We start from the raw sequence: 20,816 nt of genomic DNA, 5'->3' as shown, positions 1-20,816 counted from the left end.
AAATGTGGGTATTTATGTGTAAAATGCTACAATACCTAGGATTTATAGATTTTTTATTTATTTTAGAGGCAAGATCTTGCTCTGTTGTGCAGGCTAGAGTGTAGTGGTGTGATTACAGCTCACTGCAGCTTCAAACTCCTGGGCTCAAGCAATCTTCCCACCTCAGCGTCTTAAGTAGGTGGGACTATACGTGTACACCACCATGCCCAGGTAACTTTTTAATCTTTAGTAGAGACAGGGACTTGATATGTTGCCCAGGCTAGTCCTGAACTCCCAGCCTCAAGGGATCCTCCTGCCTCAGCCTCCCAAAGCACTGGGATTACAGGCGTGAGCCACCTCGCCCAGCCAGTGCCTAGGATTTGTGTTAAAATCTTCCAGGAAGATGGCCGGGTGCGGTGGCTCACGCCTGTAATCCCAGCACTTTGGGAGGCCGAGGCAGGCGGATCATGAGGTCAGCAGTTCGAGACCAGCCTGGCCAACATGGTGAACCCATGTCTCAATTAAAAATACAAAAATTAGCCAGGCGTGGTGGCTGGCACCTGTAATCCCAGCTACTCGAGAGGCTGAGGCAGGAGAATGGCATGAACCTGGCAGGTGGAGGTTGCAGTGAGCCCAGACTGCACCATTGCACTCCAGCCTGGGCAACAGAGACTCCGTCTCATAAATAAATAAATAAATAAATAAATAAATAAATAAAATGAAAAAATAAAATCTTCCAGGAAGAAAATAATAATAGCAGGTGAGGATATTTGCGGGACTCACTATTAGCCAGATATTAGTAACCACCGAAGCTGGGGAAGCCATCCACAAGGACTCTTTGAACTTTTTTCCACACTTTTGGGAATGTTTGAAAATGCTCATAATAGGCCGGGTGTGGTGGCTCATGGCTGTAATCCCAGCACTTTGGGAGGCCAAGGCAAATGGACCTGAAGTCAGGAGTTTGAGACCAGCTTGGCCAACACAGTGAAACCCCGTCTCTAGTAAAAATACAAAAACTAGCTGGGTGTGGTGGTGCGCACTTGTAATCCCAGCTACTCAGGAAGCTGGGGCAGAAGAATCAGTTGAACCTGGGAGGTGGAGGTTGCAGTGAGCCGAGATTGTGCCACTGTACTATAGCTTAGGTGACAAGAGCAAAAACTCCATCTCAAAAAACAAAAAGGAAAAGGAAAAGGAAAAGGGAAGGGAAGGGAAGGGTCATAATAGAAAGTAATAAAAAAATTAATTAAAGTTATAAACCCTGGGGAGCTGGGAGCTGCAGATTCACCAGTGGCTGTCTGGAGGAAGTGTGGCTGAGGGTGAGTTTAGTTTCCTCTTTCTATACACTTGTTTTCTAATGTTTCAGAAACCAGCAGGTGTTAACTGTGCACTTGAAAAACGAATGCATACAAATCAGAAGAAAAAGATATATATGCTCAAAGGGAAAAGAAAGAAGGAGTTACGGTGAAATGGAGAAGCAGTGACTTCCAGGCAGGCAGGGAACAGGTGCCAGGGTTTCAGTAATGATAAGGACCCCACCCATCCTCCTGCTTCCCCAGCACCCACAAAGCCACACCTCTTCTCAACGGGAGCAACTTGTTCTCCAAGACGTCCCTGGCGTCGGTGCCCTCGTCCATCAGGTCAAGCTTGGTGATGACACCGATGGTCCGTAGGCCTGAAAGAGCCCAGAGGTCAGAGGTCAGAGGCTGCCACCAGCAAAGAGCATCAGCTGGCAGCTGCAGGCCACCTGGGGTCCAGTCGGCCCTGAAACTTCCAGGTCACATCACCTGGGAAAGCCAGAACGTCACAGGCCTGGACCCCAGTTTCCTACATGTTGAATGAAGATGGTCACAGCCCTGATCTCACAGGGTGGTCATAAGGGTGAGCCTGGCACACGGCAAATACTCAACAAATGCTGGCCGTTATTGTCACTTGTGTTATTAAGGACAACCTCTGCTGCTGCAGGCTTGGGGAAACCTCACGTAAACATGATTCCTGGGCCAGATTTTGATGCTGGACTCTCCAAGTGGCGGCAAAGTCCCAAGGGAACATTTGAGTTTGACACGACTGTTTCCAGGGCTACCTCTTGCCTGAATGACTAAAATTCCACTCTGGAAACCATCCCATCCAATTCCACCTCTCCACAAGTCATTCCAGAGTCAAGGATTCCTCCTAGCAAAGTCTCACCTCTGCAGATCAACTGCTCCCACGGGGGCTGAGGGCCTGGTTCTGTGCTAACCCTGTGTGTTATATGTGTGGCATGTGCATGAGACACTGGGGACAGATGGAAGCCAGAGTGAAGATCTCTGGTGGGTGCCAATTTGGGCATCAAGGGGGTCACAGCTGTGCCCTCCCTGGGGCCTCTTCCTGCTCACATTCTGCAGTGAGGGTTCAGTAGAGGGACTGACTAGAGGGGCACAGGGGTGTCAACTCAAAGGGAAATAGACGATCTCACCATGCAAAGATCAGAAACAACCCAAACGTTCAACAGTCCTCACGTCAGCTATCTGGGTTAGGACTGAAGTTCCTGTTCTGACTAAGAGGGGACCATGTCTCAGGGAGCAGAGTAACAGCTAGATGGGACCTAAGATCGCATCTGGGCCATGGAGTGCTGGGCCCTTCCTTCAGCCCTAGGCTAGCTTCCCACCCTGGCAACATGGGCACTGCCATGTCCAAGGAGGACGGTCCAACTGCCACACAGTGACTTCCCAGGGGATGCCCACCAGCACTGATGGTTCTCGGAGGAAGTGCCATGTTCCAGAAGGCCTTTTCCTACAGCGGCCATGGATTAAAGAGAACGCCAGTGACTTGGAACCAAGGATGCTGGGCACGTCCCATGCTCAGAGGCACCTGGAAGAGGGGACTGCTGCCCTGGGCTCAGGGTTACCTTGGGGATCGACCTCCTTGGCCAGCTTGAGGGCGTCAGAGTTGGCCAGGTCCATGTTGGCGGGCGTGACAGCCAGAATGAGGCTGCTCTCCCGGCTGATGAACTGCAGGATCATGTCCTTGATCTGGTATTCGATGTCTGGAGGCTGGTCGCCCACGGGCACCTTGGTGATACCCGGGAGGTCGATGAGGGTCAAGTTCAACACTGGGAGGGAAACCAGAGGGAAAGGCATTGACAGCCAGGAGAGGGGAGGCACAAACAGGCCCACAGCCACCCAGCTGACTACCAAAGTTCCTGCGCGGGGCTCAGACCTGAGGATGTGGCCTGACACTCCGCCTGAACTACACCTTTGATCCAGTAACTCCCCTTCTAGGATCCCATCCTACAGATACCTTCTACCTACTCCATTTCAATGACGCAGTTCTAAATCAGGACAGTTCAGACTGGAATAGATCTGAATGACTGAATAAATTTCAGCCCATCCATTCAGCCAATACCAAAGAACCATTACAGACAAACAGATGAGGCTGGGTGCGGTGGCTCACATCTGCAATCCCAGCACTTTGGGAGGCTGAGGTGGGTGGATCACTTGAGGCCAGGAGTTCTTCCAGCCTGGCCAACATGGCAAAACCCCATCTGTACTAAGTATACAAAAATTAGCCAGGCGTGGTAGCACACACCTGTACTCCCAGCTACTCGGGAGGCTGAGGCATGAGAATCACTTGAACCCAGAAGGTGGAGGTTGCAGTGAGCTGAGATCGTACCACTGCACTCCAGCCTGGGCGACAGAGCAAGACTGTCTCAAAAAAACAAAAACAAAAGACAAATGGATGAGGCCGGGCGCGGTGGCTCATGCCTGTAATCCCAGCACTTTGGGAGGCGGATGCAGGTGATCACCTGAGGTTAGGAGTTTGAGACCAGCCTGGCCAACATGGTGAAACCCCATCTCTACTAAAAATACAAAAAAGTAGCTGAATGGGCTGGGCGTGGTGGCTCACGCCTGTAATCCTAGCACTTTGGGAGTCCGAGGCGGGTGGATTGCCTGAGCTCAAGAGTTCAAGACCAGCCTGGGCAACATGGTGAAACCCCATCTCTACTAAAAATAAAAAAAATAAAAAATAAAATAAAAATTAGCCAGGCAGGGTGGTACACACCTGTAATCCCAGCTACTCGGGAGGCTGAGGCCAGAGAATTGCTTGAACCCGGGAGGTGAAGGTTGCATTGAGCGGAGATTGCACCACTACACTCCAGCCTGGGCATCAGAGCGAGACTCTGTCTCAAAAAAAAAAAAAAAAAAATTGGCCAGGCACAGTGGCTCACGTCTGTAATCCCTGCACTTTGGGAAGCCAAGGTGGGCAGATCACAAGGTCAGGAGCTCGAGACAAGCCTGGCCAACATGGTGAAATCCCATCTCTACTAAAAATACAAAAAATTAGCCAGGCATGGTGGTGGTCACCTCTAGTCCCAGCTACTTAGGAGGCTGAGGCAGGAGAATAGCTTGAACCTGGGAGGCAGAGGCTGCAGTGAGCTGAGATCGCACCACTGTACTCCAGTCTGGGTGACAGAGCAAGACTCCATCTCCAAAAAAAAAAAAAAAAAAAAAAAAAAATTAGCTGGGTGTAGTGGTGCATGCCTGTAATCCCAGCTACTTAGGCGGCTGAGGCACAATAATTGTTTGAACCTGGGAGGCGGAGGTTGCAGCGAGCAGAGATCACGCCACTGCACCCCACAGACTGGGCAACAGAGCAAGACTCTGTCTCAAAAAACAAACAAACAAACAAAAACAAAAAACCAGGATATTTTACAGAAGACTGGTTCTGGCCTCTCTTGAGGCACCAGCAGATCTGGCTGCCTTGAGCCAAGTGGTGGCTGCCCTTGGTAAAAGGGGGAAACAGCCGCAATCCCCCGCCACTCCAAACAACTTCCTGGCATGCTCTTTCTTCAAGCTGAGACAGAGGTCTGGGTACTACATACCTAGCACAAGTGGGAAAACACAGATCAGGGGGCTATGTGCGTGTGAATATCAACTGTTTGTGAATGGGCACACGCTACCCATGAGCGGAAGTAAACAGGCTCACCCATAGCACTGTCCATGAACGACCAGAAACGGTCAGTGATAGGTCCCCACCCGCGCTGCCTACCGTGTGGCGAGTAGACTCGAAGGTTGATGGGCACTGGGGAGATGCCTTTGTTGGTCCCCGTGACCCTGTCGGTCTCTGCTTCAATCTCCTGCCGGACTTCATCAAAGTCTGTAAACTTTTTGGACTTGCAGTGCAAAAACTCGGCATGTTCTAGAAAGGGAAGAGAGATGCTGAAAATGAGAAAGAGCTGTGGGCAGGGTGCGCATGGACATGGGGGGGAGAAATGCTTTGTTGAATGAAAGGAATGACCCAGGCTGGGTGCAGTGGCTCACACCTGTAATCCCAGCACTTTGGGAGGCAAAGGGGCGGATCACAAGGTCAGGAGATTCAGACCATCCTGGCTGATATGGTGAAACCCTGTCTCTAATAAAAATACAAAAAATTAGCTGGGCGTGGTGGCACAGGCCTGTAGTCCCAGCTATTCAGGAGGCTGAGGTAAGATAATTGCTTGAACCCGGGAGGCGGAGGTTATAATGAGCCGAGATCGCGCCACTGCACTCCAGCCTGGGAGATAGAGCGAGACTCCATCTCAAAAAAAAGAAAATAAAAATAAATAAATAAAACATAAAAAAAAAGAAAATAATGACCCCAGTCATCATCACTCTAGGAATTTGGGAGTGAGAGATTCATTCTCATGACAAGGGTCTTGGGGGAGGCGGGGGTTCCTATAGACTGAATAGACTGAGTCTCTTTCCAGATCCTGAAGATTACGTTCCCATGTGGCACTTTGCAAACTATTAACATACGTCATGACATATTATGAATCCCTCCCACCAAAAAAAATTAACAGGTAGATATGGCCAATGACCAAAGTTTCTTTAGTTTTTTGTTTTGTTTTTTACAGGCAGGATCTCGCTGTGTCACCCAGGCTGGCGTGCAGTGCTGTGGTCACAGATGGCTGCAGCCTTGAACTCCTGGGCTCAAGTAATCCCCCTGCCTCAGCCTCCTAAAGCACTGGGATTACAGGCATGTGCCACCATGCCCAGCCATTTATTTGCTGATTGACTGATGAACAGAAGAGGAAGTACCGCGATACATCACCCAGAGAGACGGTGAGTCCATTTGATTAGGGTGATGCCACAGAGCCTCCCTTGCTGTGGGTCCCAGTCAAGGGAGTTCGATGCCCAAGTCCTTGTGGAATCATGGTCCACCAGCACATTCCAGCTCCACAAAATCCCCAGGGGTATTTCCCATGGCACTCACTTGTCCTTCTTCCCCAAAGAGCCCACAAGGTATAGGGAAGGGGCACCCCCCCCCGCCTCCTCAGAGCTGGTTTTGCATCTTTCCTTCTCCCCCTGGCTATTCAAGAGGGTCCCCTACCTAGATACAAACCCTCCAGGAGAAATGCTTTCTGAGTATAACTCTGAGTGTATATAAGACCTGGGGGTATCTGAAAGCCACAGCAAGACTGAGATGAAGGGGAACAAAATAAGTAACTGACAAGCAGTGTAGGTCCCACCAGGAAACCAGAGAAATCCAGTCCCAAATCACAGATTCAGGACAAAGCAAATATAGGGCATGTTCATCATGGAAGGTTGCTGCTGAGTACACAGGAATCCACTGTACAAAGCCCTGACATTTCCAGATGTTCGAATTTTCAGAGTAAAATGTTGGGGAGGGGAGATCCCCGAAGCTCAAAGATCACAGCTACTGCAGTGATGCTAAAAATAAGGGGGAAATGGCTGGGCACAGTGGCTCACGCCTATTATCCAGCACTGTGGGAGGCCGAGGAGGGTGGATCACTTGAGCCCAGGAGTTCAAGACCGACCTGGATGACACAGTGAGATCCCGTCTCTACAAAAATTTAAAAAATTAGCCAGGCATGTTGGCGCACACCTGTAGTTCCAGCTACTTGGGAGGCTGATATGGTCTGGCTCTGTGTCCCCACCCAAATCTCATCTTGTAGCTCCCATAATTCCCTTGTGTTGTGGGAGGGACCCAGTGGGAGATCAATGAATCATGGGGGTGGGTCTTTCCCGTGCTATTCTCATGATAGCGAATAAGTCTCACGAGATCTGATGGTTTTAAAAACGGGAGTTTCTCTGCAGAAGCTCTCTCACTCTCTTTGCCTGCTGCCATCCATATAAGATGTGACTTGCTAATCCTTGCCTTCCGCCATGATTGTGAGGCTTCCCCAGCCCAGCTGTGTGGAACTGTAACTCCATTAAACCTCTTTTGTAAATTGCCCAGTCTCAAATACGTCTTTATCAGCAGCATGAAAGCAGATTAATATTGGCTGAAGTGGGAGGATCATTTGAGCCAGGAGCTGGAGGTTGCAGTGAGATATGATCTATGATCACACCACTGCATTCCAGCCTGGCGACAGAGCAAGACACTGTCTCAAAAAGAAAAAGAAAGAAAGAAAGGGGTAATAAGTCACACTGGCAAAGAGGTCAGAGACCTGACCCACCGCAGAGATGCGAGGATGTGCACTGCCCTGCGTTTTTAAGAGTAAAAAAACGAAAATGGCCTCAATGTCCACCAGGAGGAGACCTGGTGACGTGAATAACACAGCCATGCCATAAACTGCCTCAAGCAAAGGCAAAAAGGGAGATGAACGCCTAGCCAGGTCTAGAATCTTCAAGGCAGAAAGAAGAGTGTGAGGAGTTTCACCATCCCCTCATGGCAACCGAAGAAACTACGGCACTCTGGCCAGGCCCTGCGTGTGGTTCCACTGCGCCTCACAAGTCCCTTGACAGGTAGGCATCTCTAAGATCCCCATTTCAAAGATGAGGAAACTGAGGCCCAGAGGGGTTAAGGGCCTTGGGCCAAGTTCCGTGATGGAGCGGGGACTTGGAACTCAGAAATTCTGGCTTCAGGTAGTGGCTCCTAAGCCAGATAGCCTTTGCGAGGCCACTGGAAGGAACTTCGCCTCTTCGAAATTCTCTGCAGGGTCAGGGGGAGACTCAGTGGGCTCCGATGACTGAGGACCGTGTCCAGCACAGGCACTGGCGACCCAGATCAGAGGCAATGAGGACGTCTGCTGGAGGATTCAGGATCCCCACCCCCACCCCCAGCCCTGCTATCAGCTGACCCAGTTCCCAAGGACAGTTACACTCCAGCCTCCTGCAGGGACAAGGGGAAACACTCGGCCGCTCTTCCTGTAGCAGCCACTAAAAATGGAACAGCTCCCAACCCCCCACAGCAAATCTCAGTTCTCTTCTGGCTCCAGGACCCCAGCTTAGCCCCGAAAGAGACCATCTCCCTTCAAAGAGTGCAGGGGGACATGGCGCGGAAGATGGGCTGGTGGCAAGGACACAGGCCCTCTCCCCAGCAGGCCTCTGCCCCGCCAAGTGTGGTGTCTACAAAGCCCAGCCCTACCTCGTCCTACTCCCGGGCCTGCCTGGCTACCACCTCTCCCAGGAAGACTTCCCTGAGGGGGGCATCTTGGCCTCTTCCTCATCAGAGCCAGCTCACTTTGGATTGCATTGATGGGGCCAGGACCTGCGGCTCCAGCACCCCAGAGCCCAGCATGTGCTGGCAGCACGCTGTGTGCAGTAATGAGCTCAGTCTGTAGTCAGAGGGCCTGCCCAGGTCTCAGTCTACTGATCTATAAAATGTGCATCATAACAGGCTGTATGAGGACTCACAGTCAATATCTGCACAGGAAGAGCAGAGCCAGCACAGCCACGGTCTGAGCAGCTGGTGGGCAGAAAGCCCCAAGGAATGATGTGGCAAAGAGAGCACCAGGGGCAGTGGGCGCCATCCTTCCCTCAGCACACACAGGCAGGAGCCCAGAGAGGGCAAGCTACTCTCTCAAGTCAAACACCAACCCCACCTCCTGCAGGTCTCTCTCTCCACAGCAGCTGCTCCACCCAGCCCCCTCCTCCCCTGCCTTCGTTTCCCCATAACACTTACTACCATCTGACAAAGGGTGAGAAGAAGTCTAATATAGAGAGCTTGACCTTGAATATCCATGCCACCAGGGAAGGGACGCCCATCTGCCTTGGTCATTGCTCTGTCCCCAAGGGCACACTCATGCATGTTAGGTGGGAAAATAGAGGTTCTGCCTGCCCAGCTGCCACAGGCTTCAGGGGACATTTACAACCCCCCGTCCCCAGCAAGCTGAATCTAGGTGTCTGAACTGCAAAAGGTTCCCCCGGAACCTCAGGCCATTCCCCAACGCAGGGACCAGGAAACGGGCCCAGGAAGGACCACCTGCCTGACCCAAGTCCGCGCAATCAGGGGCAGCCACGAGATGGGGCTGGAACCAGGCGGCCAGACCCACACGCCAGACTTTGGAGCACGGCACCTTCCCCGGTTGTCACATGCAGGCTGGGAACCAACAGGGGATTAGAGAAGACAGGGGCTGTTTTTTTTTTTTTTTTTTTTTTTTTTTTTGAGACAGAGTCTCACTCTGTCGCCCAGGCTGGAGTGTAGTGGTGCCATCTCGGCTCACTGCAAGCTCCGCCTCCTGGTTCATGCCATTCTCCTGCCTCAGCCTCCTAAGTAGCTGGGACGACAGGCGCCCGCCACCACGCCCAGCTAATTTTTTTGTATTTTTAGTGGAGACGGGGTTTCACTGCGTTAGCCAGGATGATCTCGACCTCCTGACCTCGTGATCCACCCACCTCGGCCTCCCAAAGTGCTGGGATGACAGGCGTGAGCCACCGCGCCCGGCCAGCAGGGGCTGTTCTTTGTGATCTCTCCTCCAAGATCCTTCTGCTGTCGGCCAAGCCCTCCATGCGGGCGAAGGATATGGACAGCAGGTGCCAGAAAACCGTGGTTTCTTCCCTAGTGGGTCCGCGAGCAACAGAACCACACCAGAGAAAAAGGCCCAGGCACCGACCAGGTCCGCCCCAGCTGCCTGCCTTTCTTCACAGGGCTCCCTGGCACGGTGAAAGTAAACGCTGAATGCCAGGTCAACAGAGGTTTTTTGTTTGTTTGTTTGTTTTGAGACTGAGTCTTGCTCTGTCACCCAGGCTGGGGTGCAGTGGTGAAATCTCGGCTCACTGCAACCTCTGCCTCCCCGGTTCAAGCTATTCTCGTACCTCGGCCTCCCAAGTAACTGAGATTATAGGCGCATGCCACCACGCCCGGCTAATTTGTATATTTTTAGTAAAGACGAGGTTTCACCATGTTAGCCAGGCTGGTCTCGAACTCCAGACCTCAGGTGATCCACCCGCCTCAGCCTCCCAAAGTGCTGGGATTACAGGCGTGAGCCATCATGCCCAGCCCAATAGAGGTTTAAAAGCTTCCACCAGGCCAAGCGCAGTGGCCCATGCCTGTAACTCCAGTACTTTGGGAGGCTGAAGTGGGAGAATCACTGGAGGCCAGCCTGGGCAACATAGCAAGATCCTACATGTACAAAAAAAATTAAAAATTAGCTGGGCGTGGTGGCGCAAGCCTGTAGTTCCAGCTACACGGGTGGCTGAGGTGGGAGGACTGCTTGAGCCCAGGAGGTTGACGCTGCAGTGAGCTGTGATCACGCCACTGCACTCCAGCTTGGATGACAAGGGGAGGCCGGAGACCCTGTCCCAAAACAATGACAAAAAGAGAAATGGAGTAGAGGGCCTAGCCTGGGGCTCTGGAGCGCTGCATGCGCTCAAGTGCTGGAGATGAGATGACTTTTTTTTTTTTTTAACAATCCACTGGCCCAAAGAATCAGTCAGAGGCCTTAACACTGAGTTCCCTGTCAACTTGTCCACAGCAGCCGAGGCCCAGCCACCAAGCCACTGAGCCACCCCTGGCTCTGCCTGTCCCGGTCCCTGCCATCAAGCTGCACCCCAAAGCCACCCTCTGCAGACAGGGCAGTTCCCTGTCAACTTGTCCATAGCAGCCGAGGCCCAGCCACCAAGCCACTGAGCCACCCCTGGCTCTGCCTGTCCCGGTCCCTGCCATCAAGCTGCACCCCAAAGCCACCCTCTGCAGACAGGGCATTTACAGATACCAAAGCCTGTTCCTACAATTCCTCGGCAAACTGCAAAGCATTTTGATAGCTCCACACACCCCCCCACTGTCACCCGGCACCCTGAGCAAGGAGGGCTCCCTGGGAGGAGTGTCAGCCCAGGCCCCCTCTGAGAGACCCAGCCTGGCACACAGCAGGAGTAAAGGATTAAACTGGGCAGTCATCCAGCAATCACACTGCCAAGGCCAGGGAGTTAGCCGTCCTTGCCCACCGCAGGGCCTCCTAACTGTGGGCCTACTGGTTGCACTTGCGGGTTTTTCCAGAGAGAGGTTCTGCCTCCCTCCAAGCCTGTGTCCCCTACTGAAGCTGGAGCTCTGAGAGAGCAGGGACTTGGTGTGATCACAGTTCCCCCTAGCATCTCGTATACAGCAGCTGCTTAATTAAAATCCATGAAAAAAAGAATCTGTGCTCTAACCTAGGAGGACATCACTCCCAGGAACCCCCCCAAATGGGGTCCCACTGTGCTAAACAGTCAATCCCCTGCACCTCAGGCCCTTTGAGAAGGTGGCCTCAGAAGGGAGCCACAAGTGCAAGCTGCCACCTTCTCAGGGTCAGGAGACCTGGGACATGAAGACACAGCCCCTTGCCAGAGGCCACAGTCACCTCTGGCCTGGTGACCCTGGAGGTCTTTGGAGCCTCCTGTTTCAAAGGAGCTTGTGGAGCCCCAGAGTGACCGAAGGCGCTTGGTCAGAGAATGGCCCTCCCTATCTTCAAAGCACACTGGTCACGTGCCCGCTGGCACCGCTTAAGAATTTTGAAATGCCCAGGTCCTGCTGGGAAGACCTGCCTTCAGCCCGACAGACAAGACAGCAGGGTTTGGGGAGGTGAGGAGAGGGAGAGAGGGAGGAGAGTTTTCGGGGTGCCTCATGGTTTCACAGCCTAGCGACACCCAGCTCCGGGTTCCTACCCTTCTCTCAGCACCTCAGTTTCCCCAAAATGCAATGACACAGAACCCAGTGCCGACTGCAATCAAATCCCACCAGGAGCACACAAGCGGCTCAGCTGTTAGTCTCAGGGAACCCTCAGGGGCTGGGTTAGGGTCCCAGTGCTTTGCACACTGGGGCTCTGCCCTGGATCTTCTCACCGTTCCCCCAGCAAAGAACACAATGACCAGGCTGGCCCTGAAGGCAAGGAGAGGAGATCTGCCTTTCCCAAACCTGGCGTTGGCAGGTGTGACCAGGAGGAACAACTTGGGGATCAGCCACCATCAGGAGACCCTAGCTACCATGCCAGCAGGCAGGATCCACTAATGCAGGACTTTTAAGAGCCTTCAGCAGACCAAGAAGTGGGCACAGCACACAGCACTTCCCATGCCCATTTAGCCCTTGAGTTCTCTCTAATCCGAGGCAATACGCAAACATCTCCCAGTCCAGGACACACTGTCACTGGGAAGGTGACAGCCTGGGCCGGCATCCCAGCCAGCCCACAGCCTGACGCACGCCAGCTTGGTCTGCTCTCTAAATACAAGGCTGCAGATGGAATGGCAGAGTGATGGGCCGGGCTCACCAGGGGAAGGTGCTTGGTAAAGTAACCCCCGTCACTTCCCGCCCAGTAGGCAAGAAGGGGCACAGCACCAGCCCTTTGAGCTCGTTCACTCGGCCATGCCTGCAGAGCACCTGCCAGGTGCCAGGCCCTGTGCTGGGCAGAGCCGATCGGCGTGCCTCCCCTCATGTGCTGGCGCAGAGAGAGTCCATTAAGAAAAAACAAAAACAGGACAACTCGTGCTGCTGGGGAATGAAGGCAGCAAGTGACCAGGTGGGGGTGAGCAGCAGAGACAGCGGCATGTAGGGAACAGGGCGTTCCAGGCAGGCAGCACAGTGAGCACAGAGGCCCAGCAGTGGGAACCAGCAAGCTGGGCCTGAGAATCAGGAGAGAGATGGATGGTGGCAGTGGCTGGGGACCAGGAGAAGGTGAGGTCCCAGAGACTGGCAAGGGCCACAAGGCCTTGAGAAGGAGGCTCAATTTGATTCTGAGGCCAATGGGAAGCCCTGGAGCCAGGTCCTGACATCTCTTCCTTGGTTCCAGTGAGCACACCAAAGGCCAGTTCAAGGCCAAGGGCAGTGGGGAGGGGTGGCTCACAGGGCCTCACTGTGCACTTTCCACACAGGAACAGTCCCAGGCACCCAGAGTTTACGGGGCTGCTTCTCAATGAGGGCAGGGTTCACCCATGGGCCACCAAACTTCCTGGTGGTTATGGTCTTAGGTAATGTTTAAACTTCTATGGCTAGAACTAATGGTTCACTAGGGATGGCTGGAATGAGGGCAAGCTGCGGGAACCAGAGGGGAACGTAGGCCGTGCTCTGGGGGTCCTGTCTTTGGACATCAGACCCCACAAGAAGGGACAGCATACCACAGCCAATGGGGTGCCATGGCCGTGATGGCAGCGCCACCATCACCCCCATTTTACAGATGAAGCTACCAAGGCACAGAGAGGGAAGTCACTTTAACAAGTCCCGGGCCAGTAAAGGGTGGCAGCCTGGTTCTGAGTTTGGTCACAGAGAGCCAGCTTCCAATCCCTAGGAGCCATGTGGTCTGGTGTATACCCCACAAGGCCCCGCCGGCCCCAGCAATCACTGATGCCCGCAATGTGTTCATTTTCCTCTCCTCTTAGTAGGGCGTCCTACCTCCCACCCACCTCCCCCAGCCAGGGTGCCTATGCTGCTTAATACCTCGCCTGGAAGACAGTCTAGACTGCCTGGCATCTGCCGGCACCACCAGGGCCAGGCCCCCATCGCCTCTTGCCTGGCGCCATGCCAGCCTCTCTGCCACTCCCTATCCCCCACTCCCCGCTTGCATTCTGGTCCCTGACTGTCCCTCCTGAACATGGCGGCCAGTGGTCTCCCCCCACCATCCATGCCACCCCAGCTCCCACTGCTGAATCCTCAACATGCCTACCAGTCCCGGTCCCTCCTGCCTTCTGGCCCCTCCCCAGCCTCACCGCCTCCCCACACCGCTTTGCTAATGCTATTTCCCTACCTAGAATGTTCTCTCTGGGCCCCCAACCCCAAGGTGAATCCAACAGACACTCACAGGCTGGGGCTCGGGGGCTGGGACCATGCCAGTTGCTCACACTGCCTCCCTGGAGATCAGCTAAGGCCCAGCACCAAGTGGGCACCTACTTGGAGCAATAAGAGATTGGAGCCCGGCCGGGCGCAGGGGCTCACCCCTGTCATCCCAGCATTTTGGGAGGCTGAGCTGGGAGGATTGCTTGAGCCCAGGAGTTCAAGACCAGCCTGGTCAACATAGCAAGACTTCATCTCAGTTTAAAAATTTGCCAGGCGTGGTAGCTCATGCCTGCAATCTCAGCCCTTTGGGAGGCCAAGGTGGGCAGATGACTTGAGGCCAGGAGTTCAAGACCAGCCTGGCCAATGTGGTAAAACCCCGTCTCTACTAAAAATACAAAAATTAGCCAGGCTAGGTGGTGTGCACCTATAGTCCCAGCTATTTGGGAGGCTGAGGCAGAATAATTGCTTGAACCGGGAGATGGAGGTTGCAGTGAGCCAAGATCGTGCCACTGCACCCTAGCCTGGGCCACAGAGCAGAACCTTGTCTCAAAAAAAAAAAAAAGGAGACAGAGACTGAAAATGCCATGATCAGGCGGGGCTGAGGGGTGCAAGCTGGGAGGCAGGAAAGGGCCCCACCCATGTGGGACACTCCTGGAACTCCCTTTTCAACCAGCCCAACAGGGTGCAACTATGCATCCACCTCCACCACAGCTGCCACAGCCATCCCCCACCTGCCCCACCCCTTCCAGCACGTACTCCTTCCTCCTCCCGGGCACTGGCCTCAGCATCGGCCCCTGTGGTCCCTTTTCCACCAACAGCCACAGGATCTGGTCAAGTCACACCTTGGTTATCTAAGGCCACATTCCCCCAAGAGGTGGCTAAAGGGTGAGCTTTAAAGACAATGTTACCACGTGCCCTAAGGCAAGTGGTCAGGAAGCCTCGGCTCCCTCCTCTGTAAGGTGGGGACAGACATCAGGAACCCAGGAACCCATCATCGTTCATCCGGGTCAGGCACTGGGCAGGCCTGCGCTCTGTGCTCGCTCCTGGCCAAGGCTGTCTGCCTGCTTCTCTCCCCTCCTCCCCAACATGTATGAAATAACGTGTGCTTTAAGGCTAACAAGGTGGTGTTACTGTCATCACTGTCCAGAGAGGAAACACAGTGTGGTCCCTCCCTAGGAGCCAGGTTGGGAACCTGGGCAGTCTCCGTTCCAAGCCTAAACCAAGCAGGGCAGGCTCTCCCAGTGGTGTGGCCAGAGACCAGCATCACCAGGGTCTCATTAAAAATGCAGTTTGCGGCCAGGCCCAGTGAGTGGCTCAGCCTGTAATCCCAGCACTTTGGGAGGCCAAGGTGGGCAGATCACTTGAGCTCAGGAGTTCCAGACCAGCCTGGCCAACATGGTGAAGCTCCGTCTCTACTAAAAACACAAAAAATTAGCCGGGTGTGGTAGTTCGTGCCTGTAGTCCCATATGCTCAGGAGGCTGAGGCATGAGAATCGCTTGAACTTGGAAGGCGGAGGTTGCAGTGAGCCAAGATCACCCCCCACTGTACTCCAGCTTGGGTGACAGAGTGAGACTCCGTCTCAAAATAAATAAATAAAATAAAAATACAGTTTGCACATCTGTCCCCCATCCTGCTCAATGGGAAACAGAAAACTACCAAGACTGATTTCCATAGTGACTCTCAGGACTCTGGGGCTGCCCATGCCTGGCATAGCTGATTGGATGCCTGAACCCAGAGGTGGCAGCCCACTGGCCCATCGGTGGCATACAAAATGGCAGAGCTCATAAAGAAGAGGTGGTGGGCCAATCAGCTGCTGTCTCTCACTGGAGACACGCCTTCTCGCCAGGTTGGGCGGGGCCAGAGGATGAAAGTGAGGAGGCTTGGGAGGCCAAGCTGAAAGCCGGCGTTGAGGTCAGATCTGCCTGGATGCAGGTCCCAGATCTGGGGCTCACTGGAAAGACAGGCAACATGGCTAAGCCTCAGTTTCCCCATCTGTAGAATGGCAGGTGTGTGTGTGTTAGCTGCCTTCCCAGTGTGAGAGTGTTTAAAAGGGCCGCAAGGAGACATTAATACAAACTGAGTGTTGAACGCCCAGAGCTGATATTCCAGATTAGCAGGGAAGGGGCAAGGAGACCTTTACCTCTCCTGGGTCTAGCTTCTGGCCCAAGATCCTTCCCAAGGAGGCCCAAGGGGGTTTCCAGCTGGGATATATGCCCACCTCATGTCAGCCTCGGGTGGGAAGAATAGAAATACACTGAGACCAGGGAGGGAAAGAACAGGAAAAAATCCACACGTAGGCCATACTATATTCAACAGGCTGGGTCTCCCTAAAAGTCAAAGTCTGATTAAAAAGCAATGGTGGCTGGGCGCATTGGCTCACGCCTGTAATCCCAGCACTTTGGGTGGCCGAGGTGGGCGGATCACGAGGTCAAGAGATCAAGACCAGCCTGGCCAACATGGTGAAATCCCATCTCTACTAAAAATACAAAAATTAGCCAGACATGGTGACACACACCTGTAGTCCCAGCAACTCAGGAGGCTGAGGCAGGAGAATCGCTTGAACCCAGGAGGCGGATGTTGCAGTGAGCTGAGACCACACCACTGCATTCCAGCCTGGCGACAGAGCAAGACTTTGTCTCAAAAAATAAATAAATAAATAAAATAAAAAATAAAAAGCAATGGTGGAGGGCTGGCGTGATGGTTCATGCCTATAATCCCAGCACTGTGGGAAGCTGAGGGCAGGAGGATTGCTTAAGGCCAGGAGTTCAAGACCTGCCTGGGTAACATAACCCCATCTCTACAAAAAAAAAAAAAAAAATCAGCTGGGGGTGGTGGTGGTGTGTGCACCTGTAATCCTAGCTACCCGAGAGGCTGATGGGGGAGGACTGCTTGGGCCCAGGAGGTCAAGGCTGCAGTGAGCTATGACTACACCACTACACGGCCTGGGGAACAGAGTGAGACCCTGTTTCTTAAAAAAAAAATGAAAAAAGTGATTATGGGGAGGCTGCTTGAATGAAAAGGGAAGAAGAGATTACAAAAGAGTATAGCATGGGATTGAGCAGAGCAGCTATAAAACCAGCCAGATATCTGGGGGACAACTGGTGACATGCTGAGTAGAAACTGGGACGTGGATGACATGCAGGAATGACTCGTTCTCTGGGGCATGGTGCTGGGACTTTGTAGACAGGTGTCTTTATTGCATGGGGAGGTGTGCTGGGGCGTGAAGGATGGATGTGTCACCACGTCTGCTACTGACTTTGAAAGCATTCAGCAAAATCGGGTTATCTATAACACATGAAAAACACACATGGGGCCGGTGCAGTGGCTCATGCCCGTAATCACTTTGGGAGGCCAGAGTGAGAGGGTCACTTGAGGTCAGGAGTTCAAGACCAGCCTGGCCAACAGGGTGAAACCCTGTCTCTACTGAAAATACAAAAAAATTAGCTGGTCGTGGTGGGTCATGCCTGTAATCCCAGCTACCTGGGAGGCTGAGGCGGGAGAATCGCTGGAACCCGGGAGGCAGAGGTTGCAGTGAGCCGAGATCGCTTCACTGTACTCCAGCCTGGGTGACAGAGTGAGACTCTGTCTCAAAAAAAAGAAAAAAAAAGCACACATGGCACCTGGCATTCTGGTCACAGATGAGGGCTTGCAGTGTGGGTGTGTAAGTGTTCACTGAGCCGTTTTTCAACTTCCTCACACATGTGGAACACATGAATTCAATGTCCAATGACAGCCCAGGACCCAAGTTCCACCCTCCGCCCCCAGCTCCTCCTGGCCACCACATATCCACATCCACTTCCTGCTGAGCCTCAGGCCGCCCCACCTTACCTGTTTTTGAGAAGATGAGCTGCAGAATGAGAGGCCGCCGGGTGACGATTCCTGAACCGCGGGGAAGGAAGTCCCTGTGAGGGGGGGAAAAGGACAGAAATTACTCACGCGGATCGAGGGGCAGGAAGTGTGACCACACGTGGTGGAGCAACTCTGTCTTGCAATTTGGGCGACCTCAGCAAAGGCACCAACCCCAGCTGGGCCCTGGGGAATGCTCTGGTCTTGGAGGGTCCTGAGGCCTGAAGAGCTCAGGAGGGTATGCATGGAAGGTCATAGTGACCAGAACCATTTCCCTCTGGCAGGCTGTGCCCCACCCCCCGTACTCCCAGGGGGCCCATTCCCTGGCATGTATTTGTTAAATTTCCCTCATACCCAGGAGATCAACACATTTCCTATGTGTTTTAAATCAACACAATGACACATGTATATGGGTAAAATACGAGGAAAGTTACTGATGACAAAATAGGATGTGTTTCATGTCCAGAAAAGTCACATCTACAGAAGCAGAAGGCGATCAGTGGATACCTGGATGTGGGAACAGGAGGTGACTGCCAATGGAGGGGAAGGAGCTTTCTGGGGTGACGAAAATGTTCTACATCTGGACTATGGTGATGTTTACTAAAATTAACTGTAAAAGCCTGGGCAAGATAGTAAGACCCCATCTCTACAAACTAAACTAAACTAAACTAAACTAAACTAAAACTAAACTAAACTTAGCTGGGCATGGTGGCCCACGTCTGTGGTCCCAGCTACTAGAGAGGCTGAGAGAGGAGGATGGCATGAGCCCGGGAGGCTGAGGTTGTATTGAGCCATGACTGCACTACTGCACTCCAGCTTAGGCAATAGAGCGAGACTCTGTGTGGGGGGGGGGGAGAAAAAAAAAAAAAGGACTGTAAAATGACTAAAGACCACTAATTCTGAAATGGATCAATTTCGCGGAATGTAAATTACCACTTGACGGAGCACGCGCTACCATGCCTGGCTAATTTTTTGTATTTTTAGTAGAGACAGGGTTTCACTATGTTGGCCAGGCTGGTCTCGAACTCGACCTCAGGTGATCTGCCCGCCTTGACCTCCCAAAGTGCTGGGTTTACAGGTGTGAGCCACCGCGCCTGGCCAACACAGGGAATTTCAAACAGGTTTTGCACCTAGATGTTTGGATCATTGAAAATTTGTACAGGACACAGGGCAATTGGTACTGTACAGCTGTGTCCTGTACAGAACGAGACAGCATCCTGGGTCCCTGAGCGAGCGCCACTAGCACTACAATCATTCCTAGCTGGCAGGTGGCCCTACCCATGCTGGGAACCCCTGATGAGGGTGCTGGAGGCTTCCAGAAGACCTGTTTCTCAGCTGGGGCTGGGCACTGGAAATTCCTGGGAATGTATTACCCAGTGGGTGGAGTCAGGGGGAGATGTGCTCTTTCCACACACCCTGGACGATGGGTTCTAGCCCGTCAGCAGCCGGGGGGCTGTCCCACCACTTCTGGCTGGGTGCAGAGACACAGCAGTGACTACACACCAAGTCAGCCCAAGCCCTCGGCGGGGCTTGCAGCCTGGACTACATGAAAAAAGGGATCCTGATGGGCAACAGGGCTATGAAGACCCCCCAGGGGCGCTGCTGGCAGAGCAGGGCTGAAGTTTTAGAAGCAGCCTCCAGTGGTCAGCGCTGGGGGGTTGGGGGTGGCGGTGCTGGAGATTATGATGAGGAGGCTGGTCAGCACTGTTAGAGCAAGGCCACCAGCTGGGATTTAGGGATGGATTACAATAAATGTAAGCTTTAGCCAGATTATTAACAAATGTAAGCTTTTTAAACCCCCCTCTGGCTGATGCAGGGGAGAGGGCAGGAGCAGAAGGCAGGTGGGGGTGACCACTATGGTTCATGTGAGTGACATCAGGGGCGAAACCAGACAGATGGCAGGCAGGGCATGGAGGGCAGTGGATAGGCCATAGGCAGATTCCAGGGCAGTTTGGGAGGTGGATGGTCACAACCTGAGGGCAGGCTGGATAGAGAAGATCCAGGAGGGCGGGAGGAGGCAAGACAGAGGGGAGCGCCCTGCAGACACTTGCAAGGCCCTGGGGGACGAGCCCTGGCCTCTGAATCCTGTCTCTGCAGCCACAGGCAGCACAGTCAGCTCTCCAGGCCTGGGATGGTACCTGTCTTCGAGCCACACTCCTGAGGATGACAAAGAGCCCGAGGGCCCTGCCTGCCAGGCACTAGGCCTGTCACGCCATGTGGCCCAGTTCAAGCTGATGCCTGAGCTCTACTCCCTTTCCGTCAGCCTCCCATTCGGCTGATGAGGAGCCTGAGGCACAAACAGGATACGAGACTTGGACAACATCACAGCTCATGGCTTACATGAAAAGGAGTGAACCTTTCTCACTGGCTCCTGAGCACTTGGGAGGTGCTGGTGACACTGGCGCCAACATTCTGACGGGGGTGGGTGCGAGGAAGACATACTGCAGGGGTAAGAGGGGTTGGGGGCTGGGATAATTGGAGAAGGTTCCCTGAGCAGGGGGACTGAGGGAGCAAGCTACATCAATTGGGAGGCGGAGTGAGCAGAGTGAGGGAAACAGCGAGGGGGCTCCCCCATGCAGGTGACAGACCACAAAGTCACCTCTTAGCATGGCCCCTTGTCTCTCCGTCACAGTAGTCACAGTGGACACCAGGCTGTCCCAGGGGATTAACCCCATGAACGCTACATGTAGCCTTGGCCCTGGCCCTCCCAGAGCCCCAGGCCACCTAGCTTACAGGTAGGGACCTGAGAGGCAGGACACTTGGCATCTTGCACATCAGAGATGCAGCATCTCAGGTTGGGCATGGTGGCTCACGCCTGTAATCCCAGCACTTTGGGAGGCCGAGGTGGGTGGATCACCTGAGGTCAGGAGTTTGAGACCAGCCTAGCCAACATGGTGAAACCCTGCCTTTACTTAAGATACAAAAATTAACCGGGCGTGGGGGCACATGCCTGTAATCCCAGCCACTCGGGAGGCTAAGACACGAGAATGGCTTGAACCCAGGAGGCGGAGGTTGTAGTGAGCCGAGATCGCATCACTGCACTCCAGCCTGG

General features: G+C 53.5%; 1 protein-coding gene across 8 annotated transcripts in view; it reads right to left on the bottom strand.

The window, feature by feature from the left end:
- The window catches only part of DNM2 (dynamin 2), a 112,224-nt gene that overhangs the window by 52,943 nt on the left and 38,465 nt on the right, over nt 1-20,816 (bottom strand). For all 8 annotated transcript variants that reach the window (XM_054463927.2, XM_054463930.2, XM_054463932.2 and 5 more), the window contains exons 2-5: nt 17,747-17,820; nt 5,005-5,154; nt 2,864-3,067; nt 1,553-1,651 (exon numbers count right to left, since the gene is read on the bottom strand). In XM_054463927.2, coding sequence (XP_054319902.1) covers nt 1,553-1,651; nt 2,864-3,067; nt 5,005-5,154; nt 17,747-17,820 — 527 coding nt within the window. The remainder of the gene's footprint in view (nt 1-1,552; nt 1,652-2,863; nt 3,068-5,004; nt 5,155-17,746; nt 17,821-20,816) is intronic.

The sequence above is a fragment of the Pongo pygmaeus genome, chromosome 20 (genome assembly GCF_028885625.2).
Source record: "Pongo pygmaeus isolate AG05252 chromosome 20, NHGRI_mPonPyg2-v2.0_pri, whole genome shotgun sequence".
Lineage (NCBI taxonomy): Eukaryota > Metazoa > Chordata > Mammalia > Primates > Hominidae > Pongo > Pongo pygmaeus.
Note: the sequence above shows the minus strand (reverse complement) of the source record. Positions and strands in the feature narration are given on the sequence as shown.